Source organism: Podarcis filfolensis (assembly GCF_964270895.1).
Source record: "Podarcis filfolensis genome assembly, chromosome: 9".
NCBI lineage: Eukaryota > Metazoa > Chordata > Lepidosauria > Squamata > Lacertidae > Podarcis > Podarcis filfolensis.
In genome coordinates, this window is record NC_139610.1 from 25,106,921 (window position 1) to 25,129,646 (window position 22,726).

A 22,726-nucleotide genomic window follows, 5' to 3' on the forward strand; every position below is an offset into this window, starting at 1 on the left:
CAAGCAATGAGAATCCAGTTTCCTCTTCTCTCTAATCTGACAAGGTGGGCAGCCATCTTAGGGGTGAAGCTGCAACCATAGCAACGATGCATAGGTAAATGGGCATAGAAAATGGAAGGCAGAGTAAATTAGGAGGGAAAGGAGGTCTCTGTTCATGATCTGTTCGCTTGCCAGGCAGAAAAGAGAGGGCCTTCTTCAGAGTGGCCCCTTGCTTGTGGAATTCCCCCCTCCCCCAGGAGATATGCTGGCCTCTAGTGTCCTGACTTTGAAACAGACCCTGAAAACTTGATTATTATCATTATCCAAGTTGCATCTCAATATGTGGCACTCCAAATTCTTTTAACTGCTGCTGTTTTAATGTGTAATGTTTTAGTTTTATATTGTGGTTCCGATGTCAGCTGCCATCGGAGGATTTTGCTCTGAAAGGCAGCATATTCCTTACTTTGGAGGGGGGAATTAAATAAATAAATAGCTCAAGTTGCATAAGCGTCTTAATTCTGTTCCTTTAATAGGTGAGCCGCCCTCACCCTAGTGATCATCCTCTGGTGATCATCTTCGTGGTTGGTGGAGTGACAGTGTCTGAAGTCAAAATGGTAAAGGACCTTGTAATGGCGCACAAGCCCGGAGTACAGGTACAGAACTCTTTTCGGAGCAACAAGAATATCTCTGCATATGGATGTAGAACTATTGGGTTCAGCCTCAATCTGATGCTAAGAGTTTTCTGGGGTCACAAAGACTCGATTCTCGGCTTGAATGAAGTGGCACGCTCTGCAGAAAAAATGGGAAGGATTCACACAAATGGCCCCTATAATCCACAAAAGCCTTTCCCCTGCCCAAAATGTGCCACAGGATAAAGCAAACCTGAAAAGCTCTAAGGTGTGGCTGGGTCTCCGCATGCAGAAGAATGAGGTGGTGGAATCCTGAGGTGATGGAGCAAACTGTGCCACTTCAAACTTCAAGTGGGAGGTGGCGTTTCTTAATGCTCCATCATGTTAAAAAAATAAAACAAAACCCCTTCACGTTGAAAGTTAGCACATCAGGAAGAAAGGTTCTCAGTTAGCTTTCTCCTCACTGTACTAGTTTTCTCCATTCAGGGAGTTTTTATGTAGAGGAGTTTTCCAGACTGTTGCTCATCCGCCTGAGGTGGTTCGCTCTATTATTCTACCACTTCTTTCTCACCTCATTCTGCTGCACATGTGGAACCGGCCTTGTAGATTGGAGGGAGGAGGGCATATATGGGTGTGTAGCTATTGAGTTCAAAGTTGTCTGCTACCTAGTTTATGCTCCAGATAGGAACAAATAACACTCAAAATAACTGAGTACATGGGGTGGTGCATTCAGTACCCGGGATAGGCTGCTTGGTAGCTTTCTGATGTTTTTGAACTCAAGCTCCCATCAGCCCCACCCATCTGAGATAGCTCAATTGGTAGAGCATGAGACTCTTCGTCCCAGGATTGTGGGTTTGAAGAAGAAGAAGAAGAAGAAGAGAAGAGTTTGGATTTGATATCCCACTTTATCACTACCCTAAGGAGTCTCAAAGCGGCTAACAATCTCCTTTCCCTTCCTCCCCCACAACAAACACTCTGTGAGGTGAGTGGGGCTGAGAGACTTCAGAGAAGTGTGACTGGCCCAAGGTCACCCAGCGGCTGCATGTGGAGGAGCGGAGACGCAAACCCGGTTCCCCAGATTACGAGTCTACCACTCTTAACCACTACACCACACTGGCTCTCTTTGAGCCGCATGGTCAAAATATTCCTTCATTGCAGGGGGTGGGACTACATTACTCTCATGGTTCCTTCCAACTCTATGATTCTCTGATCAAGAATGATGTCAGTTGTAGTCCATAACACAGCCTGTTGTGAGGTGTAGCCCTACCACACTGGCGATTGAGTTTAGCGAGGCGGGACGTAAGAAAGACATAAGTGAATGGCAGTAGCAGGTACAGTACCACCTCAAGCTGGGATGAGGAACATGGAGGCCTGAGGCTAGAGAGGGACTCCAGAATTCTACACTACAGAGAGAGGGCAGTTTACCAAACAGCTTCCTGTCAGGATTCCCCAAACCCTTGTGAATTATCTAAGGCCTACCCAATAACTAGGGACATGGATGGGAGGCTGCTTCGGGAACCTAGGCAGTTTTTCAGGCTCTGCCAACACTGGCCCGCTTTTGTATGCCGGTCGTCCAGCAAATTATTGTGTGTACACAGTAAGGGTCAGCTTAAACGTCTGCCAAGCTGCAGCTATAATTTTGTAAGCCTTCACAGCATACACATGGCTTCCCCATGAGTCATTGGCTGTGACTGTACACTCACAGAAAGATTCCCCACTCCTTTCCTCTCTGAGTGGGTATCATTGGGGTGGGCCAGTCTTACAAGGAGCTGTCATGACAGTTTTCTTCAGGGCTCCACCAGAAATCCAGGCAGACATCCTTCTCTACCCCCATGGTACATAAATAGCATCTTTTTGCTCTGCAAACAGCATGCAAACACTCCTGTCATAAATCATGGTGGCCGCATGTTTGATTAGTAAAAATGTTGGAGGTGGAAGCAGGGTGGGCGTTGAAGCAATGCAGGGCTGGAGAAGATGCCTTTTGCGTGTTAATGGCATTCTTGAGTTAAGAGCTCATTCAATAGTTCCCAAGCCTTAAATGCTTTCTCCGGCAACACATTTTCATCTGATAACTCTCCTGCTTGTGTTTTGCTTCTCAATTATCCCCTTAACCCAGGGAATCAAATTCTTCGCTGCCCTGGGCAGACCTTGAATTTGCAGTACACTGATGGACAAGTTAATCCCGACTCCAAATGTATTACTACGGCTTGAAAGATAAGCAGAGGTTTAATGAGTGAGAAGAGTTTAAACTATGTAGCCAGGCTTTTTGGCTTACTATCTGAGAGGGATTGAGGTTTGACAAGGAGTGACATGGAATCTGGTGTTGCTTTGCTTTGACTTGACCCCACCAACGATGGGTCACCCCTTGAGACAAAGAATTCAGAACATACTCATTGTTTTATACCCCTATGTATAAAGCTGTTACATTAGAGATTAAAAGGCTTTGGAGTGGAAGGGAAGAGGAATCCTATGCCTCTCCCCACCCCGAAAAAAAAGTTATCTGAGTCTTTCTCACATAAAGTTTCCAAATCATCTGGATTTACCTGGACTCCTCTGGGTCTCTGAATGCTGACCACCTGTTCAGGATTATGTTTTCAATGATCCTGGCACTATTCAAAGCTGTTTATGTGAAGCCTCGTGTCACTCGCTTTTAAATCTCAGGCCCAGATGAAAACATTGCTATTGGCATACCATTCTATTCAAACAACACCTTGCAGTTCACAGTTTATGCTGGTGTCCCTTTTAAACAGGAATTGGATTAGGGTTGTTAAATCTAAAGTGTTTTCAGCAACAAGCAAAGAGCCTGTCAACAGATACCGATCACTTCCAATGTTTGGTTGGAGTATAAGCAAATGATGACTAAATGCAAAGTTAAAGAACGTGTGGTTCAGTTCACAGGGCAACCTCAAATACAGAGATGGTTATGATGATAAGAGAAGCCGTGCCTTTCATTGAGAAACACAAAGAGAAAATAGGTTATTCGTGGCATTCCTTTTTGTTAAGGATTGTACTTAAAAATACCTGTGAATGTCTCAGAGAAGCAGAAGGCCACCTTGCAGAAACAAACAGTGATTAATAACTGGCATTAGTAATAACTGGAATTGATTACAACCCAGAGAATGCAAAAAGGATATATTTCCATTACTCCTATCATTTTTACACCTGTTTTAGTTACTGCATTATTTCATTTTTACTGTGAAAGAAGGAAATAGTAAAGATTGTCTTTATTATTAATGGGTAAGAATTTCAAAAGGCATCTCTGTTGAGGTTTTGGTACTTGGCAGATGTAAATAAATTTAATTGGTTGATTAATCAGCTTAAAAGAAATAATTAATCAATTGAAAATGTTTAGTCGATGGAAGGGCTCTGAATGTGGGCGCCATACAGGATACCACTGAAATTTGAGACCCAGCATCCGCCACTGCACAATGCATGACACAGGTTAATTATTATCTCTTACAAATGCAAGAAGGCAAATTTTGTAATCTGCTGAACACATGCTAGGAAAAAAACACATTTGATTTTTAAAATTCATCATAAGCCAAAAAGAAGCAACAGCTTTAAATTGAATCATTTGTTGACAAAAATATTAACACAGTTGCAGTAAACCTATTGCAGGTATATTCAGATTGACAATTAATTAAAATAAGGAACATTGCTATAGCCCATAAGTTGGGGGAAAAGAAAAGAAAATTATGCAATGGGGTACAAGTTTTCTGATTATGATGTTTCCAATAATAGTACTATCTATAATAAGACATTGAGCTTTAGTGAAGCTGTATTTATTTGCCTGCAGAAACACAACTCCTTGTCATAAACTGTGCCTGACACTTCTCTGTGTCTGGTAGTGGTGGCAGGGATTAGTCTCTGTTATTCTTTATGCATCTCTCTTTCTTTTCAGGTAATTGTACTCTCCACAGCTCTCCTGACACCACTTAGCCTTCTGGAGCTGCTGTTTGCCACGGACCGTCTCCAGCCAGACATTGGCATTTGACAAGCCAAGAGTCTTTATCAGAGAAGATGAGCACCAAGCCCAACTCGCCGGAAAAATATCAAAACCCTTGGCCTTTTATCCCATGAGACATTCCTGCAGAAAATGAGAGGTTCTGAAATTACTCCTGATCTTGATCTGAACATTGGGGGAATTGCTTTTATAGCTGCCAGCAAGAGAAAAGTACCTATGCTAAGATAGCACTTGAAAATCTGTTCATTAGTCCTGTGACGTCAAGCCAACTTTCAGTTCTTCTCTCTGCAGTGATGCTGTTTAACTGAAATTCTTTCTTTCTTGCTGGCAGCTACAGAGTAAAGGTTCCTCACTGTCCATATCAGTCTCATCGGAGCATTGCAGAACCACTGAAGATGACTATCAGAGCTTCCATTTCTATGCTGAACTTTTCCTTCATTTTCTTTTATACTGAGCTTTTCCTTCCATCTTGCTTATGCAGTTGGCTGGCTTGTGATATAAGATACCCCTGGAGAAAATGTTGGATCTGTTTGAGCAGAATATGTCAGTGACAACAAAGTGTGCCTTAATGTCTTCCTCACAATCTCTAATATAGTGAGCTCTAATGTTGGGCAGCTTTCATAATGGCAACCAATGGACATCACTGAGGAAAGAGGGAGGACTGGGATTGCCTATCAGTGCTTTCCAAAAAAAATGTAAAAATCTTCTATTGGTCCATTGTGGAGTCACTCTCTTCAGTGGTGTCCATCTCAGTGGTGCTACACAGAAGGTAAATATCAAGCCTTTGATAGCTAAGTATACATTAATATACTACAGAATCAGCCCAGTGTGATTGGACATTTAGGGTGTTGGAAAGCTGAACACCCAAATGAGGTAGGATTGTTTCAGAACTGTTGAAAGTGCACAGCACCATGGGGTTGCCATAGGCCCGTGTGGAGGGTGGAGCAGCCGGGCACACTTGCCCCAGACCTCTGAGGGCTAAGCCAGCTCATTGACTCACTCCTGCCGGACTTACACTGTCATGCTAAGAGCAAAAAACTCTATACGGGCCTGGGTTGTCATCTAGACACAGGGTCAGTTTATACATTCAGTAGACACATACGATAAAAGCTTCTGGTCCTTCCCACTTCAACTCAGTTGCTTCCTCCAATGAGAAGCCCTCCCTTCCTTTAACAAACTAGTATGTGAGAGAGAAGGGTTCCACATAGACATCTCCCAGGCACGGCTAGTTTTCTATATGGAGTATCTCCCACAATTGCATGCATTATTGGACTTCTAGCCTACTCCATCCCAGATGTTGAGGGTGGTCACAATATGCTAACTATTCTTCCTTAGAGATTGCCACCAAATTCATTCAAACATGAAACCTGCCACCACTGCATGCTGAAGTCAGTCTTTTCCACTTTTGGCTACTGAATGTAGAACATTTATAGAAGAAGCCACATGCAGAGAGCTTGTTAGTCCAGACCAGGGTTTATTGGATGAAATGGTTACTTAGTGTCTTCTGTTATAAAAGAACCAGATAAAAATTTGTAGCAGGTTTAACATTATAAGGCTACAGCTAATTTTTCTCTTACAGCTAGTTTTATGAAAAAACAATGGTAGAATAGTTTAAGATTAGGAAAGAATGCCTGACAAATCAAGCAGAGAAACAAAATTTTCTTTTCTGAATTGCATATGAGATTTTCCTCGAGCCAGCTAGTGAGTCTTTGCTGCAGTTTACAATGTTAGAATACAGCGAGGCACTGCCTTTTTCCAGTGTAAGCCAGCAAATATTTATGTGGACCACCAGTTTAGGCCTTCCCCAGTCTAGTAGATGCTGATCATCCCATTTTTAAAGCCATTTCATTTCATGGCCCTTCATGAAGGTAATGTAAATTGGGCTCTAACCCAGCTGACAAAAGGGGAACAATGGACAAAGTTTTCTTAAATGAAAAGGACACATTTTGTAGCATTTACTTATGGCAATAGACATTGGATGCACCTCGCAGGCTGCATTTGATAGACAGGTGACAAATCATATCTGTATAGCTATTTGTTTTGAAGCACTTGGAGAAGAGGAAAAAAAAGGTTGCAGTCTCCATGGTTACCATTGCAGTTCTGCTACACTGCGTTAATAGACGTCAGTATTTTGGAGATTAAGCAGGAAAACGGGCATACGGCAGAAATGATGCATCTTTTCTTTGTCTCCTTGATGGGATTGGAAACCCAGACCAGTTTTCTGCCCATTGGTGGCTGCCCCAAAGGCTGTTGGGAAGCCAGACCTTCATTCATTCAATGGCTGCTCCTCTCTGTTCATGATGGTTAACTGCAGCATGGGTTTAGACTCAAGACATAAAAGTTGGGGCTTGGTTCTCAGGACCACTGTGTATTGTGTGTAATGGAAAAGACCACACGATGCTCGTACAGAATTTCTGGTGCCATTGTCACAAGTGGACTGGCATGAATAGCTCTCAAAATGTGGGAAATACAGATTTAGGCAGTGGGAAGAGACCCATCGGAACAAGGAGAGTGAGTCCCTGTCTTGACAAGGGATACTCCCAGTACTCTGAAAAAGTCTTGATATACAATAGCCTTTTTTCTTTTTGTTTTTTAGGATGATGTAAAGGAGGACTGTGTAGATTTTCTACTACACAGTCTTCAACGTCTTAGGAATGACAGAACGATGCCAATAATCAGGTCAAAAAGGGTTTAAGAGGCAGGTGCTTTTGCATAATACAGTAACTGCTTTAGTTGCTGCAGTACAAGTCTGTATTACAGAAGTCTGCAGTTGGGGACAGCAGAAGACTGCTGCAAAGGCAAGCCCTGATCATCTGTATTTGTGTTGTGTTACTAAAATCAGTGAGACACTAATCCCTGCAAACCGTCACTGGCCAAGCCAATGATTGAAGGTCCTCTTAGCCCTTGAATGCCTTTAGGTGACTTCCCTGTCTCTCACAAGTCTTGCCACTCATTTCTAGCTTGTTTGGCATCTGAATATTAAACACAACAATCAGATGTGAAAACAAGGTTTGGTTTAATCACCGGAACAAAATGAAGATGTCCCATTTAAAGAGTTGCTGTCAACATATAAATAAGTTACAGCTTAAGGAACAAGCACGGTGTTTGTTTGTTTTTAAAGTGCATTGGTGTCGGGCGCATAGTCCTCAAATCCTGGATAACACGACTGATAATTCAGTGTTTTCAAATGTTACTACAACAGCACTTATGCAATAGTGGAATAGCCCTCATGCCTTAGCTGGAGATAAGTCTCAGCTAAAATGGAACAGTTTCATGGACTAAGACAAATAATTGGATTGGATTGAAACAATAGGAAGTTGTATTCCTGTTCAGAGCAATTAAGTGGGAACTTTACAATCCTCATGATGAGTGGAATACAGAAAAAGGTCTTATCTGGAAAGCTGCAGCATTGCATCAGATGACCAGTCTCTGAAGAATCATCAAGATGATAGTGTCTTAGAGACAGTGAGAGTAAACTTAGCTATCTAAAAATGATACTAAACAGCAGCTGTGGTACCAAAATGTCTCATCACACCATCAGAAATACAGTTAATAATGCCCCCCGCATTTTATACTGACATTTCTTTTACTGATTCAATGACATACTTGTGCTTCTAAACCAGGGGTAGGCAACCTAAGGCCCGGATCTGGCCCAATCACCTTCTAAATCCAGCCCGCGGACGGTCCAGGAATCAGCGTGTTTTTACATGAGTAGAATGTGTCCTTTTATTTAAAATGCATCTCAGGGTTATTCGTGGGGCGTAGGAATTCGTTCATCCCCCCCCAAAAAAAATATATAGTCCACCCCACCACATGGTCTGAGGGATGGTGGACTGGCCCACGGCTGAAAAAGGTTGCTGACCCCTGTTCTAAACCATGGGTTTTTAAAAAGCAGACTGCTCCATTGAAGACTACTAAAGAAGACAGCCTTCCACCAAATACCAAAATATAGCTAATGGATGTAACACACAATTTGTTCCCCATCAGTAAGACTGCATTCAGAATATTTCTTCCCTGTCCTTCATTGTGTAAGTATGATACAAATATCAACATGACCTAACTTCCACAGCAGAACATGAAAATATTGTCCATTTAGTCAATCAAATGCGTTCTATGCTCCACCACTTCTTTGGGGGCTTATTCAAGCTTCAGAGTTACTCCTTCATTACAAAATGCTTTATGTGCATCTGAACTCTTTCTCTCACATGATTTTCGGATGCTGAAGTACCAGCAATTAACGTTCCAAAGCTGGAACTAAAGAAATATGCACTGGGAAAGGGGAGGGAAACCCCATCCCATTTAGTTTGATCTTTCAGACAGATGTGACAGTCCTCACTTTGGCAGATAAGGCTTGCTTAAACCTTCTCTTTAGATCCTGCATGTTGGGTGACTTTGGTCTTGGAATGAGAGAGCTTCTCCTCTTCTCTGGTGTGCTGCTGGTGGTTTGTTGCTTACAGACGTCTTTACAGAGGTTGTGGAAGGCATTGAAGACTTCCTTGTAATTCTCACTGACAGACACCTCATAGAAAGTGCAACCCAACATGCCAGCCAACTGAAGTCCGTGTTGTGGTTCTACCTCTTTAATGTGGAGGAGATCTGCTTTGTTTGCTACAACCACCACAGGTACTCTGTTTCCTGGGTGCAGCTGCCGTATGTGCTGGTGGAAGCGACCGAGTAGTTCGTAACTCTTATAGTCTGTGATCGAAAAGACTATCACAACTGCATCTGCCCAGCGAATACATTTGTTCAGTTGCTCATTACAGTCAAGGCTGTGTCCATGGACCTGGGGGAGGAAAAAAGATTGAGTAGGGGAAATATTTGGCTGCAAAGGAAAGCTTACAATGTCCATTACATGTTTATTATTGCATGTTGTCTCTAAAATTTTAATCCACATTTCCACATGTTAGTCCAGTTGCAAAATAAAAAATAAAAAATGCTACACTCAATTATTGCAAAGTCTGCCATATTCAAGCTGTAGTCTACCTCGAGAAAAAGACTTTGTGGTGCCGTAGAATGGGAAATTAACTGGCTAGACAGTGAGTCGGGAGTGGGGAGAAAAGAACAAAGGTATGAGCTGGAAACATTTAAAGTTGGAGAACAGCCCAGTTCAAAAAGGCAAAATTTGCCCTTACTCATGCCTATACGTTCAAACTTTCTGTAATATAAACTCAACTCCTAACAAATTTTAATGAGTGCAGCTGCCAGGGCTGTGACTTTTAGTTTCTTTTGCATATGTGTTTATGAAACTAAAGTTGATTAGGCTATAGCAATGAAATTTCTTTCCAGATTTCCAGTGCACTTTAGTAGAATAATAAAAATGAAGTGTTTCTTAGTTTGCCAAGGAACTGTTTTTAACACATTTGGGTTTTTCCCCCTTTCTTTTAAGAAAGGCAGGTTTCCTAAACATGATAGTTGTGTCTTCAAGTAGACAAAAGTTTAGCTGAAATTGTGGATTGTTTTCTTTTACTGTCAGAGGACGATATACAGACCATTTATCAAGTTCTGACTGTTTACAACTCTAGTTATTAGCAACAAAACAGTTTTTCAATGCAACTAGGCTCCCAATTCAAACAGCTACAATCCTTGCACATCTACTTGGAAGTAAAGCCCTACTAGGATTCTTATGAATCAATATATGTAACAATGAACTTCTTGAAATGTGCCAAAACTGAAGCTCCCCTTTAAAAGTGGTACAAGGCACAGGAGCATAACTCACCTGTACTCCAGGTGTATCTTGGACTTGAATTGCAAACAACTCTCCATCAATTTCAATCTGTCTGCTGTACAAGTTACCTAGCAATAAAAATACACTTCATCAGACAAGTTCAGAGAGGGGGTTGTACATGCACTATAAACTGACATTCATTAACCTCTGCACAATGAAAAGGAAAAACACTCATTAGTGGAGATGGATCTGTGACTTGTTGAAAAAAAGTGGCACTTTTGCTACATTAGGCAGATGGTACTTTCATCATAAGAAAGACTGGCTGCACAATCCTGCCCATGTCTATTCAAAAAGACACCCCACTGAGTTCAGTGGGATGTGCTCCCAGGTAAGTGTTTACAGCCTAAACACAGGAAAGCATGGCGTATATGGGCAAAAAACCACACAACAGAATTCTTAATAACTGGCTTCACTTACAAAGCTAAAATGCTGAAGCAAACCTACATAAAAACCTCTTGGCAGAGTTAACCTTTGCAACAAGTTAGTTGTCTAGCCCCTTTTTATGGGAAGCACATTCCTAGCCAAACTTAAGCTCATTTAAGTTCCACTGAGTCCAAGAAGAAAGTTAAGGATGTGCTTAAAATCTGTTACACTGGAACTAGCAGGATTTCAACGTTCCACACTGGAGCATGCTGTCCTTCCTTGACAATGTGGGATTTTGCGTGGTCGCAGAACTTTTTCACTCAAATCAGCCTTGTGTTAAAAACAAAAATCCTCAAATCAATGTGTCCGGCCCTCCACACACTGCTATTTTAGCTACAGTGTCTGATTAATGGGAAGTGGGGATCGTTTTCATTTTATACAAGAGACTTTAAAGGCTTTGTCACAACAGATTCTAGATCAACTATTTTTGGTCTTGACACTATTGGCTCAAGCTGAGGCAAATACATACCCCTCCAAGTGGATACAAATGCTTATCTACAATATGTGCAAGTAGATTTAAAGTACACAGGCAGCCTGTGTAAGGGGGAATGAAATGGATGATAAGAAATAAATGAATTCAATATAAAGCTGCATCTTCATTACAGCAAAAACAGGACAGTGGAATATTGCTTTGATGGGTGTGCACCTTGTTATGGGGCCATCCACATCTTGCTTGGACCCCAAACTCTCATCAACACCTGGAGAGCCACCTAAACACGCCCCCAATATACTGAAAACTTTAGTTTGGTTTATCTGCATTATAGATGATCATTCCCACCCCATTCATCGTTACATGTGGTCCAGAAATTTCTTGGAAATTTTGTGTGTCTGCTGTTCTTCATGAATAACAAACTACTTGGCTTTGAATTCAAGCTTATTTGCATAAATAACTTGATTACATAAAGATAGGAGTGGGAAAAGGTTATAGGACTGAAGCCACCTTATTTAGCTTGGAACTTGTTTCATTCTAATGGTGGGTGGGTGGGTGGGTGGGTGTGTAGCAGATTGGTGAATGAGGACAAAACTTCAGAAGTCAAACTATAGAGGAGGGGCTTGACATCCCAATGTGGCTGCAGTGAGAATAAAAACAGGGCAGTTCTCGCCTTGTGCTAGGTAAAGTAGGTCAGTGTATAAATTCCTTTTGTCCTCTTGATAACACTTGGCCAGACACCTGGGTTTCAGCGTTGCATAGTGACTTTGCCTAGTGAAATCCCCATTGTACAGTCTAGCTTTCTGGAAGTGAGACACCAAAGGCTTCATTGAGTTTGTCGCTGGAGTCAAAATACACTGCAGTGCACACCTGTGAATACAGCAAAGCTCATTTCTTACCTGCATTGCGTTCATAGTCTCCAATGAACCGTTTTGTGAGAAATCTCACCACCAGGGCTGTAAGTGATAATAAAAAAGGTGCAGGTTAGAAAGGGGCAAAAGCAGAAGACACAATGTCATCTGCACTTGGTGTTTAAGGCCAATAACCTCCCCCAGTTTCTGTTTGCATACCCAAAAACTCCACATACAGGACATCTGAGCAGGGACAGCATTTCAATAGGCTATTGGGGGAGTGCATCTTTTTCTAGAGTTACCTTTGGCTAGCAGTAGCAGCAGCCATCAAAACTTGGGATGTAGCAGTCAAGCAAATTAAAGGCTGCAATCCTAAGCATATTCTGTTGGGAAAGACATCCTACTACAGAATCCACTGCAGCTGACTCCTGAGTAAATACTTTTAAGAGTGGAGCTGTGAACAGTCATCCACGATACACCTTTCAGTCTGAAGGAGCAGGCATTTAGGCACCTTCTAATATCATTCACCCCTCACAGGTTAAGGATTCACTGCTATGATGAAAGTTAAGACCAACTACAGAAGCATTTTCAAGGAAGTGGGAATGGGTATTAGTTATCCTTTTAATGAGGCATCCACATGTCAGGCTCGGGCAGCAGGGGGTGTCAGAGCTTTTGTCTGGTCACTGATCTTCATCCATTCCTGATCTGCCTGATCTGGCAGCAGGTGCCTACCTAAGAGGAGAAGGATGCTGCTACCTAGCTAGCCATCATTTCTTTCTCCCCAAATTAGAGGTGAGCGCTTTGGATCGCTGGCAGGGATGCTATCCCATATTCAAACCATACTTTGGACCGGGCAAACAGATTGTCACAATGGCAGTAGGTTTGCTCCCTCTGGACCCTGCAGGGCCAGCCCCGCCCTCTTGCTACAACTGGGGAAGGATCCCCCCCCCTTGAATATTGGTATATTCATTGCGTCCTTGCAGTATGCCTACGTCCACCCCGGCCCCCGCCTTTCCATGTCGCCAGGATGAGCCCCGCGCGTCCCGTTCTCTTACCGGTCTTGCCCACCCCGCTGGCTCCCACCACGGCGATCTTGATGAGTCGGGGGCGGCCCGAGCCGCCGCAGCTATCTCCGCTGAGGGTGCTCCCTGCCTGGGGGTACTCGGCGATGGTCCCCATATTCTGGATCAGGCGCATCGCAGCTGCCCTCGGGGAGGCGAGCGTCGCTGCAAGCCGAACGACGCCCAGCCGCGATGGGGACGGACTGGGAGAGAGGAGGCGCGACGGGAACCCGAACAGACGGAGAAGAAGCGCGTCTGCTCTGCGCCGCCTCCGCGCTCCGGAGCCCCTTTTCTCTGGGCTTCCGCAAGCCCCGCCTCCCGGTTCCCGGGCAAAGCTCCGCCCCGCCTCCTCCTCGCTTTGAGCAGCCAATAGGGAGCTAAGCACCACCTCTCTCCCCACCTCCTTCTCCTAGCAAACCCGCCTTCCCGCTGCGCGATCCTGAGCGCCTTGGCGATTGCTCTGCTTCCCGGGAGGGAACGCGGCAGGGGTGCCAACTTGGATAAAATATTGTGGGGGCTGACGGCCCCTCGGCGTGCACGCTGCAACGGATTGCAAGCTCCCTCTTCTCTCTTTTTTTTTAAAAAAAAGTTTTTTTATTCAAAATTAAAACAAGACATATTATCCAAAAACATATCATCCTTGTTTTTTCCCCATTTTTCCTCCCTCCCCCCACCCTTCCACACAAAACCCACCCCCCTCAGTTCCAGTCTTTGGTTTCTCTGAGAGTGCTGTTTTAAACTATTTAGCTGATTATTATCAATAAAAAGTTTGTGAATGTTTATTCAAAACCTGCCAAGGAGTCCAGTTCACTTTGTTGCGTCTTCAACTACTTTGTAAAGGGTTCTCATTCATCGTTAAAGTCATAGTTATCCTTGTCCCGTAGCAAGGTCCCTCTTCTCTGACCACAGAATCGTAGCGAGTTGGGTGGGGACACGAGGGTCCTCTAGTCCAGCCCCCTGCAATGCAGGAACCGTTTGCCCAACTTGGGGCTCGAAACCCCAACCCTGAAATTAACAGTCTCATTCTCTACCCTCTTCAGGCTGGAGTTGGTGTGCAACAAAATTCTGGCGAGCCAAATGGGATTCCCCCTCCCCAAATGTGATGGGTCAGGCGTCGGGGGCAGCAATAACGACGATGCACTGAGGCAAACTGAGGGTGGGTGACTGGGGGGAGCGCCCCAGGGCAGCCCCCGCCTCTTATTTCCGAGCTCCCGCTCCAGGAACCCGGAATGGTCTGCAGAAAATTCGTCGTCGAACTCTCGCGGTGGACCTCAAAGGCGGCGTGGGAGTTGCTGGCATTCGGTGACTCAGAGAAAGTGGCCCCCTGCTGCGCTGCGCTCCACAAGGCCCGGAGCGTGCGCGGCTCGCCAGGCTCGGCGCTAGGTAAACACACAGCCCGGCTCGCCTGCGCCCGTTGCAAAGGGCTGCTGGGCGGGCCACGTTGGAGTTTGCATTTCCCACTTGACAGAACACAAAAGGATGAGAGTCCGTGAGGCTGCGCGGGGGGGGGGGGCGTGTTGGCACAAGCGCTGACATTGCACCAGCTGCAACACCCAAGTACAGTGGTATCTCGGGTTGCAGACGCTTCAGGTTACAGACTCCTCTAACCCAGAAATACTACCTCGGGTTAAGAACTTTGCTTCAGGATGAGAACAGAAATCGCACAGCGGCAGCAGGAGGCCCCATTAGCTAAAGTGGTGCTTCGGGTTAAGAACAGTTTCAGGTTAAGAACGGACCTCCGGAACAAATTAAGTTCTTACCCAAGGTACCACTGTAAAACGAAATACTAGGGTTATTACATAGAGTTAGGGACACGGGTGGCACTGTGGGTTAAACCACAGAGCCTAGGACTTGCCAATCAGAAGGTCGGCGGTTCGAATCCCCTCGACGTGGTGAGCTCCCATTGCTCGGTCCCTGCTCCTGCCAACCTAGCAGTTCGAAAGCATGTCTAAGTGCAAGTAGATAAATAGGTACCACCAATCTAGTTTTTACACACAGTCGCACACATCTCTCTAGAGAGATGGATGGACCAGTCCAATCCTATGCAAATCCCATTAAGTGAGATCCACACCCAAGCTTACCGGCTGAATTCCATATCAGCCTCATTTTTGAGATACAAATCTCTTCATTTCAGATTAAGCTTTCCAGATGTGCTGGAGGAGATGTTGAGAACCAGTCCCAATCGATTTAAATTCCTCACGTTAGCTTTTTAGGGTTTTTAGGGGTCAGCGCTGTGGGAACACAGCGGTAAGATTGGTGATGTACCTCTGCTTGCTCTTTAGAAAGCATCATGCAGAGGCTTAGCTACCTGCTGTCTTTTAACCTTCTGCCTGCTTCCGTGCTTGGAATTTGGATCACCCGACATCATACAATGGTCACGTGACTGACAGATAGGTAGACCCACCCACCTGTCAGAAATGGTCCCCAGTGGGTTGACCAGTTATATATCCAACTCGGACTGAAAAATGTTCCACATCCTGGTTTAGACAGACAAACTCCACACACACACACACACACACACACCCGAGAGATGGAAGCAGTTTGAAAGAGTGGTCTCTGCTTTGTGCTGGTATCTCACATTCACCTCTGGTCTTGCATGCTTTTCTTGTATCATTTCAAAAGTCTGCCTTAAGAAAAACTGAAATCTGTTTTAAACCAGGGCTGGATCTGAACACATCAGAAAAAGTGATTCAGTTAAACACATTGTAAACTTCATAAAGGGAAATCCCGTTGGCGAAAAGTAGGGCTCCACGGCGCCATCTGGTGTTACAGTGTTATTATAACACAGACAAAGCGTTTTTTCTTTATCAATGTAGCCGAGTCCCTCAGTTCACCTGCCCGAACGACTATTGTCCATCAATGCCCTGCAGCATGGATGCATTGTAGGGCTGGGCGATAACTGGTTTTCAATATTACAATATATTACCAGCTAAACATCGCAATATATTGATGCCTGCTGATGAAACTGAGTGTGTGATGACTGATAATGTTGCAATTTATTCGTTTTAGACCCCTAAGTAGTAGCAGTTGCCAGGATATTGTCCTGTTCGCCTCTGTATAGTTCCATCCTTATTTCAGACATTGTGGTAGATTGCAACATTTAGCTGGTGATATTGTGAGGTTTAGCTGCTGATAACATTGCAGCGTTTAGCTGAGTTGTTGCAATATTTATCTAGTGAGTTATTGCAATGTTTAACTGGTTAGTTATCGTGGTGTTGAAACCCAGATATCGCTTAGCCCTTGCACACATTGTGATTCATGATATATCGCCAGCTCAAATGTTATGAAACAATTATCACAATGTGAACATCAAAACCATTTTGGACAATATATTGATATATCACCCGGCCCTAATGCATTGGCCATGAATTCTTTTCTGTGTAAGTTGCTTTGAGGCACTTGAGTGCAAAAATGTTCCTAATGAATATAATTAATGATCATAGTGCTTGCATTTAGCATCACTGAATGGAGCATTGCTTCTGGACTTCCAGGAGGTACCTAGCTGGCCAGTGCTGGAAATGTCTTGGTGAATACCTGATCTGAATCAGCAGGGCTCCTCATGTGGCATGTGATGTGCTTGCATCACATCAACATCTTAAAATTCTTATAATTATTGCACTCTCTTTGAAACAGCTGGTTCTGCGTGGAGATTTCTCCTAAGACCTGTGTGTTCAGGTGAACAGTGGTTTGTGCAGGGCTGCTCGATCCATTCTGAGGTTTAGCAGGAACTCAAAGAAACAACATGGCTATTCAAACATTTCCTCTGTCTCTAGCGCTGTGCTGTTGAACCTCTGAGCCTACGCAAACAAGCCATGTGAATGGACACGTGCCGGTCCCTCCTGTGTCGTTGCTGTTTTTGGATTCGTCCAACAACCTGCGCAGTTTGCACAAATAAACACAGGCATCAGATGCCGCTGGTGCAGCATCGAGTGCACGTGTGTTGCCTGCTTGCTTCATCTAAGCTGATGTGGATCAGCAAACCATGGCGGGAAGCACCTTGTCGAGACTGCCATATTTGCTGCTTTAGCAGAAAGCCGTCTCGTTCAAACAAGCCCAGAACAAAAGAAGAAACCGAGCCAGGGCTGAAAAGAAATTAAATACAAAAGCAGGGCAACTTTGCTTTGTACTGGGGAAGATCAGCTGGTCGGGCTTATTGTGTGAGATAGGATCTTCATTACGGAGAGCTGGGGGCCAGGCAAAACACACACATAAAAAAAGCCAGTTGGCTTCTAGAGTCGTCTTAATAGCAGGCATATTTTCTCTTTCCACAAAAAAGGCCAACTAATGTTCCGCAGCTACATTAAGATTTTTATCACTTTTTGAAGCTTTCGCGGGGCGTTTTTCCCCTTTTCCAATTTTTCCTTCTTACATAACACACGCATGCTGGGCCAAGGCAGCTGCTTTTTCCCCTGCTGCTCAAGGCAGCCCATGTGCCACTCGTATTTATTTTAAACTTCAATCCTGCCTTATCTCACCAAGAGAATTTGGGACAAGTTGCACATGTTTCAAAGCTTGGCTTATTTTAAAAGCGCCGGGATGGGCGGAAGTCCTATTATAAACTCCCATTAAAATATGTCTTTTTTAAAAATTCTCCCACGCTTCCTCCAAGGAGTTCAGGACTTGTTAGAACCCAGCACCTCAATTTTATCCTCACTGAAAGAGCAGTCAGACTGAGACACAAGGACTGGTTAAAGTTTGCAGCCCAAAATAATGCTGGCAATGATGTGCCGGAATGAAAGCACCCGCCTTAGCTATAAAGCCAGAATGCATAAGCACCTGCAATCTTTCCGCAAGCCACATTGCAGATTTCCATGTTAGGGATTGGTGTTGTCTTTTTCCAGGACTGGTGTCAGGAGTCCGCATCCCTGGGCACCAGTTGGTCCATGCTTCTGTAGTGACAGGGGTGGGTGTGTGGATTGCTAATCCCTTGAGTTTCCTGGGCCTGCTCTTCCTCCTCTTTATTGTTGCCTCTTCACCTGTCCTTGTTGAGAATTCCGTTCCACCTTAAGGGACAGACATGTGGAATTGTTGCATGTCACATGTCTGTTTACATTCCAGCACAGTATGCTGGGAACTTCTGTTTGTGTATAGCTTTCTGTTTTGCTTTGGACACGAAGGAGAACAGACATGTTTTCCTTTTGTCCTGATCTATGCTGAATAAACCTGCTTGTAAATATGCTCACGGGACACGGGTGGCGCTGTGGGTTAAACCACAGAGCCTAGGACTTGCTGATCGGAAGGTCGGCGATTTGAATCCCCGCAACGAGGTGAGCTCCCGTTGCTCGGTCCCTGCTCCTGCCAACCTAGCAGTTCGAAAGCACGTCAAAGTGCAAGTAGATAAATAGGTACGGCTCCGGCGGGAAGGTAAACGGCGTTTCCATGCGCTGTTCTGGTTCACCAGAAGTGGCTTAGTCATGCTGGCCACATGACCCGGAAGCTGTACACCGGCTCCCTCAGCCAATAAAGCGAGATGAGCACCGCAACCCCAGAGTCGGTCACGACTGGACCTAATGGTCGGGGGTCCCTTTACCTTTACCTTTTATGCTGAATATACCTGCTTGTAAATATGCTCACACAGCCTCTTGTGCCATTCTGTTTGTGCAGCGTTTTCTCTGCTGAAGCCTGGGCCGCAGATTTATGCTGCACCAAGGACCGGAGTTCACCCGGCACACCGGCCGGTGGGCTGGAGCCCCCTGGGGGCCTGCCAATTGCCCCCGTTTCCTTGGGTGCATTCCAACAGTCCTGTCCAAGGAAGCAGGGGCGGAGGAAGGGGGCAGTTCGACCCGGGTGCCATCACTGAGGGGGGTGACATTCAGCACGCTGCCTGCCTGCGACTCCAAAGCCTATCCCAAGCCATCAGGGGAAGGGGTGGAACTGAGCTGCCTTGTTAGCAGCCTTCCCCCCTCCCCCTTTCATTTTGACAGCTCAGGGGAGGCTTGGGAGTTGCAGACGGGTGGCGCGCCATTGCCCCCCCGCTCCCGGGCTGCTTCCTGGGGGGGGGGGAGCCTCCCCCGAGCTGTCCAAAGGAAGAGGGAAGGGAGGAAGGCTGCTGGCAAAGCGGTGCGGCTCCTATTCCCCACCCCCCGCCGCCCAAGAAGCAACCTGCCACGGGCAGCTCGCTTCACCCCATGGGCGTCTTGTTCCCTGGGGTGCTCGCCATGGGCAGCACTCCACTGGGATGCTCACCCCGCCCCCTGGCGCCACCCCTGAGTGCACAGCTAGATCTGCCTCTGCAAGGAAGCAAGCAAAATGACAAGGCAGACAGATTCCATCCATATACAGAAACTGAAGGACTGGTGGTAGCTGAATCTTGGGTCATATCTGCATGATTCATTTAAAACACTATTATACTGCTTTTAGAGTCATGGCTTCCCGCAAGGCATGCTGGGTACTGTAGTTTGTTATGAGCGCAGAGAGTAGCTAAGAGACCCCTGTTCACCACACAGAGCTATGCTTCTCAGAGTGGCTTAGCAATCCCTCTTCCCAGGAAACTGGGGGAATGGTTGACAGTTTCAGCCAGAGAGGTGGCAAATGTGCCCCACCCCACCCAGCATCTACCACCAGACCCAGCTTAATGTTGGGGTCTACCCTGATTAGGTGTTGTGTGGTGGAAATAATGCATTGATTGTATTGTCAGTGGTAATAAAATAAGGTTTTTGGGGGGTTACGTTAGAACACTGGATCAACCCGTTTCACTCCAGCAGCTATTTAACCACAAGGAAGGGTGTGTTGAGGCAAGGAAGTGGAGCTCTGGCTGGGATTTCACCCTCCATTCCTGGCTGCCCACAAAAGGAGAACAGGAGGCAAGTAATTTGTTGTGCATAGGACAAGCAGGAACTTCAGCAAATGCAATCTGGATGATTCAAAGAAGCAGGCCCTTCCATGCTACACACTACAGCTCTTCCTAGCTTCACAGATTTTTCTCCCAAAGTGCCACTACGTCGATTCAATTAATGAATGATGAACCTTTACCGTATTGAGAGATTTACAGCTGTGAAAGCAAATTGTCAATCATGTTTCTGCTTTCTTCCAAGTAAGCGCACATAAGCCTTCTGTTTCTTGATGCTTCAAAACACCATTGCCTATTGCACTAACATTTGTGCACATTCATTTTGAAGTGAGTCTTATTTGTTTCTCCTTCACTATACCTTAATTTTTGAGTTAATTTTTCAGCAGCAGCTATGAACCAGCACTGCTACAGGCCAACTCTTCAGGTGATTATGCATGCACAAAAATTTAGAGATGGGGAAGCATGGCACTTCATTATGTAAAAATATTTCTGTGCCACAAATCCTTCCGTTATCATGCTGCAATAATCTATTGTCAAGAGAAGTAACTCATTTGGATAAAGACATGAGTCATATCGTCTCCTACAGCCTGAGAAGAGGAAGAAGAAGGAGAAGGAGACTAATTTTCTATATAAAGGATGGAGCATGTCCAAAAATAGAAGTAACACTTAAAAGAATTCTGCTTCTGGAGGAACTGCAAATTCCAAGCACCAAAAACACAAAGGTTGGAATGTTAGGTCATCTCTGCAGAGAATATAGTGTGAAAGGCAGCCTGTTGCATCTGCAGTGTAAATCTCTCCAATAACAAGGAAGACTTAAGTGATTCAAAAAGTACTATTCTAGTTTTACCATTTTCACCCGACTCATTATATTCATCCGTTTCTTCCTAAGGGCTTAGGGATTTGTGCTGCGTTGGCAGAAACAGAACAAACTCTAAGCATTAATATGCAGGGATTTCAAATAAAAGAAACTGCTTTAGTTTACATTTGAATGCAATTATAAATAAATCAGTCGAGTAGGCACTTTTCATCATATGGTTTTGCGATCCAAATGGTGTAAATGCCCAGTTCTCATTTTGCAAATGCCTGTGGCAGCTTTGCTTTTTTTTAACAAATCAAAACATTGCAAAATGAATGGTGGTGTTTAATTAACTAGGGTGCCGTTTTGTGCACAGTAAAGTCCAATTAGTCAGCTGAAGTCATTTGTCATAACTTTTCGAGGACTGTGAGCAGAAGAAAGTATCTGCTGACAGCTTTCTTCTTGTTGGAGGGTGATCAGAAAAGAGGACCCAAGAAAGCACTTGCCCTGTGTGCTGCCACACAGATTATCAGTTCTGTGAACTCTTGCAAGGGAGGAGGGATCAATCTGTCTGAGTTGGGGTGCTCCTTCCTCCACTTCTTCCTCAAAAGGAAATTAGTTTTGATCATTTTATTATAGTGGTCCTAAACTAAAGATGATCTGCCAAACTAGAACTTTTACAAGTGTCCCATAATGTTCATTCTACACTTACAAGGAAACCAACTTTTAGTGTAGGAGCACCTCTGGAACTCTCTGCCCATTGACACCAAGTGGGTGACTTCACCGCACTGCTTTTGACAGCAGACAAAACCTTTTTCGTTTAAGCAAATCTACCCAGAAATGCAAGGTAGACATGTATTCTAATGTGCGTGTGTAAAGTTTTGAATTTTGTGTAGGTTAACTTGCTTTTGATGCTAATGTTTATTGATAATTGCAGTGTATATTTTATTTTATTTTAACTTGTTATTCAGAACAAGTTAAAAATCTTATGAGATAATACGCTGGAATTTGAATACTATCAGGCCAGTTCTAATTAATGGGACACGGGTGGCACTGTGGTCTAAACCACTGAGCCACTTGGGCTTGCCGATCAGAAGGTTGGTGGTTCGAATATTCGCGACGGGGTGAGCTCCTATTACTCTGTCCCAGCTCTTGCCAACCTAGCAGTTCGAAAGCATACCAGTGCAAGTAGATAAACAGATACCACTGCGGTGGGAAGGTAAATGGAGTTTCTGTGTGCTCTGGTTTCCATCATGGTGTCCCGTTGTGCCAGAAACAGTTTAGTCATGCTGGCCACATGACCCAGAAAGCTGTCTGTGGACAAATGCCAGCTCCATCAGCCTAAAAGTGAGATGAGCACTGCAATCCCATCCAGCCTTTGACTGGACTTAACCGTCCAGGGGTCCTTTACCTTTTACCTTTTTTGAATTATGATGCTCACAAATGTGCCTGCAGATACGTACTACTTTGTCCATTCTTTTGGCACACAAAAAATATAGCAGAGACCCATTCCAGAGCCGGATGTTGGAACTACTTCAAAAGAAAATAATTATCCACACAGCACATAGCTAAATTATGGACTTCACTTCCACAAGTGGCCATCACTTTGGATGGCTTTAGAAGAGGATGAGACAAATTCATGAAGGGTAAGCCTATCTATGGTTCCTAGCCATGATTGCTATGTTCTGCTTCTACTGTCAAAAGCAAGATACCTCTGAACACAAGTTGCTGTGAATCACAAGTGGAGGAAGCCCAGTTGTACCCAAGTCCTGCGTGCTGGCTTCTCATCGGAATCTGGTTGGCCACTTGTGAGAACAGGATGTTGGACTTTGGTTTGGTCGAGCAGGGGTCTTCTTTCATTCTTGTACGATGCCCATTCATCATCATTTTCTTTCCTGAATGGTTTGTGGGGAGTAGCTAATGCATGGAAGATCAATGGACAGAAGTGTAGCTTACGATGTAGTCCTTTACTAGTGAATCTTCGCTAGAGCTGACTCACGGCTTATATACCTAACCATCTTCTCACTAGAAGGCATCTCAAATGCCCGAGACATCATAAAACTGATAATTGGATTTTG

General features: G+C 44.6%; 2 protein-coding genes across 2 annotated transcripts in view; one reads left to right on the plus strand and one right to left on the minus strand.

Annotated features, from left to right (window-relative positions):
• Positions 1-7,668, plus strand: part of SCFD2 (sec1 family domain containing 2) — a 155,953-nt gene extending 148,285 nt beyond the window's left edge. Inside the window, exons 8-10 of the mRNA XM_083630377.1 lie at positions 513-632; positions 4,510-5,464; positions 5,521-7,668. Of these exons, the coding sequence (XP_083486503.1) occupies positions 513-632; positions 4,510-4,602 (213 nt within the window). The 3' untranslated portion in view covers positions 4,603-5,464; positions 5,521-7,668. The remainder of the gene's footprint in view (positions 1-512; positions 633-4,509; positions 5,465-5,520) is intronic.
• Positions 7,570-13,429, minus strand: RASL11B (RAS like family 11 member B). Its single transcript, XM_083630821.1, has 4 exons — positions 13,057-13,429; positions 12,050-12,106; positions 10,289-10,365; positions 7,570-9,355 (listed from the first exon to the last, which is right to left on the minus strand). Exons 1-4 carry the CDS (start codon positions 13,196-13,198, stop codon positions 8,885-8,887), a joined length of 747 nt encoding a protein of 248 aa, XP_083486947.1. The 5' UTR covers positions 13,199-13,429; the 3' UTR covers positions 7,570-8,884.
• Between the last annotated feature and the right edge of the window lie 9,297 nt (positions 13,430-22,726).

Excerpts from the sequence above, each read along its gene's own strand:
- RASL11B (XM_083630821.1), bottom strand. The coding sequence starts at position 13,198 with ATGCGCCTGATCCAGAATATGGGGACCATCGCCGAGTACCCCCAGGCA. Across the intron at positions 12,107-13,056 it reads CAGCGGGGTGGGCAAGACCG|CCCTGGTGGTGAGATTTCTC; the intron begins GTAAGAGAACGG and ends TATCACTTACAG. Across the intron at positions 9,356-10,288 it reads AAGATACACCTGGAGTACAG|GTCCATGGACACAGCCTTGA; the intron begins GTGAGTTATGCT and ends TTCCTCCCCCAG.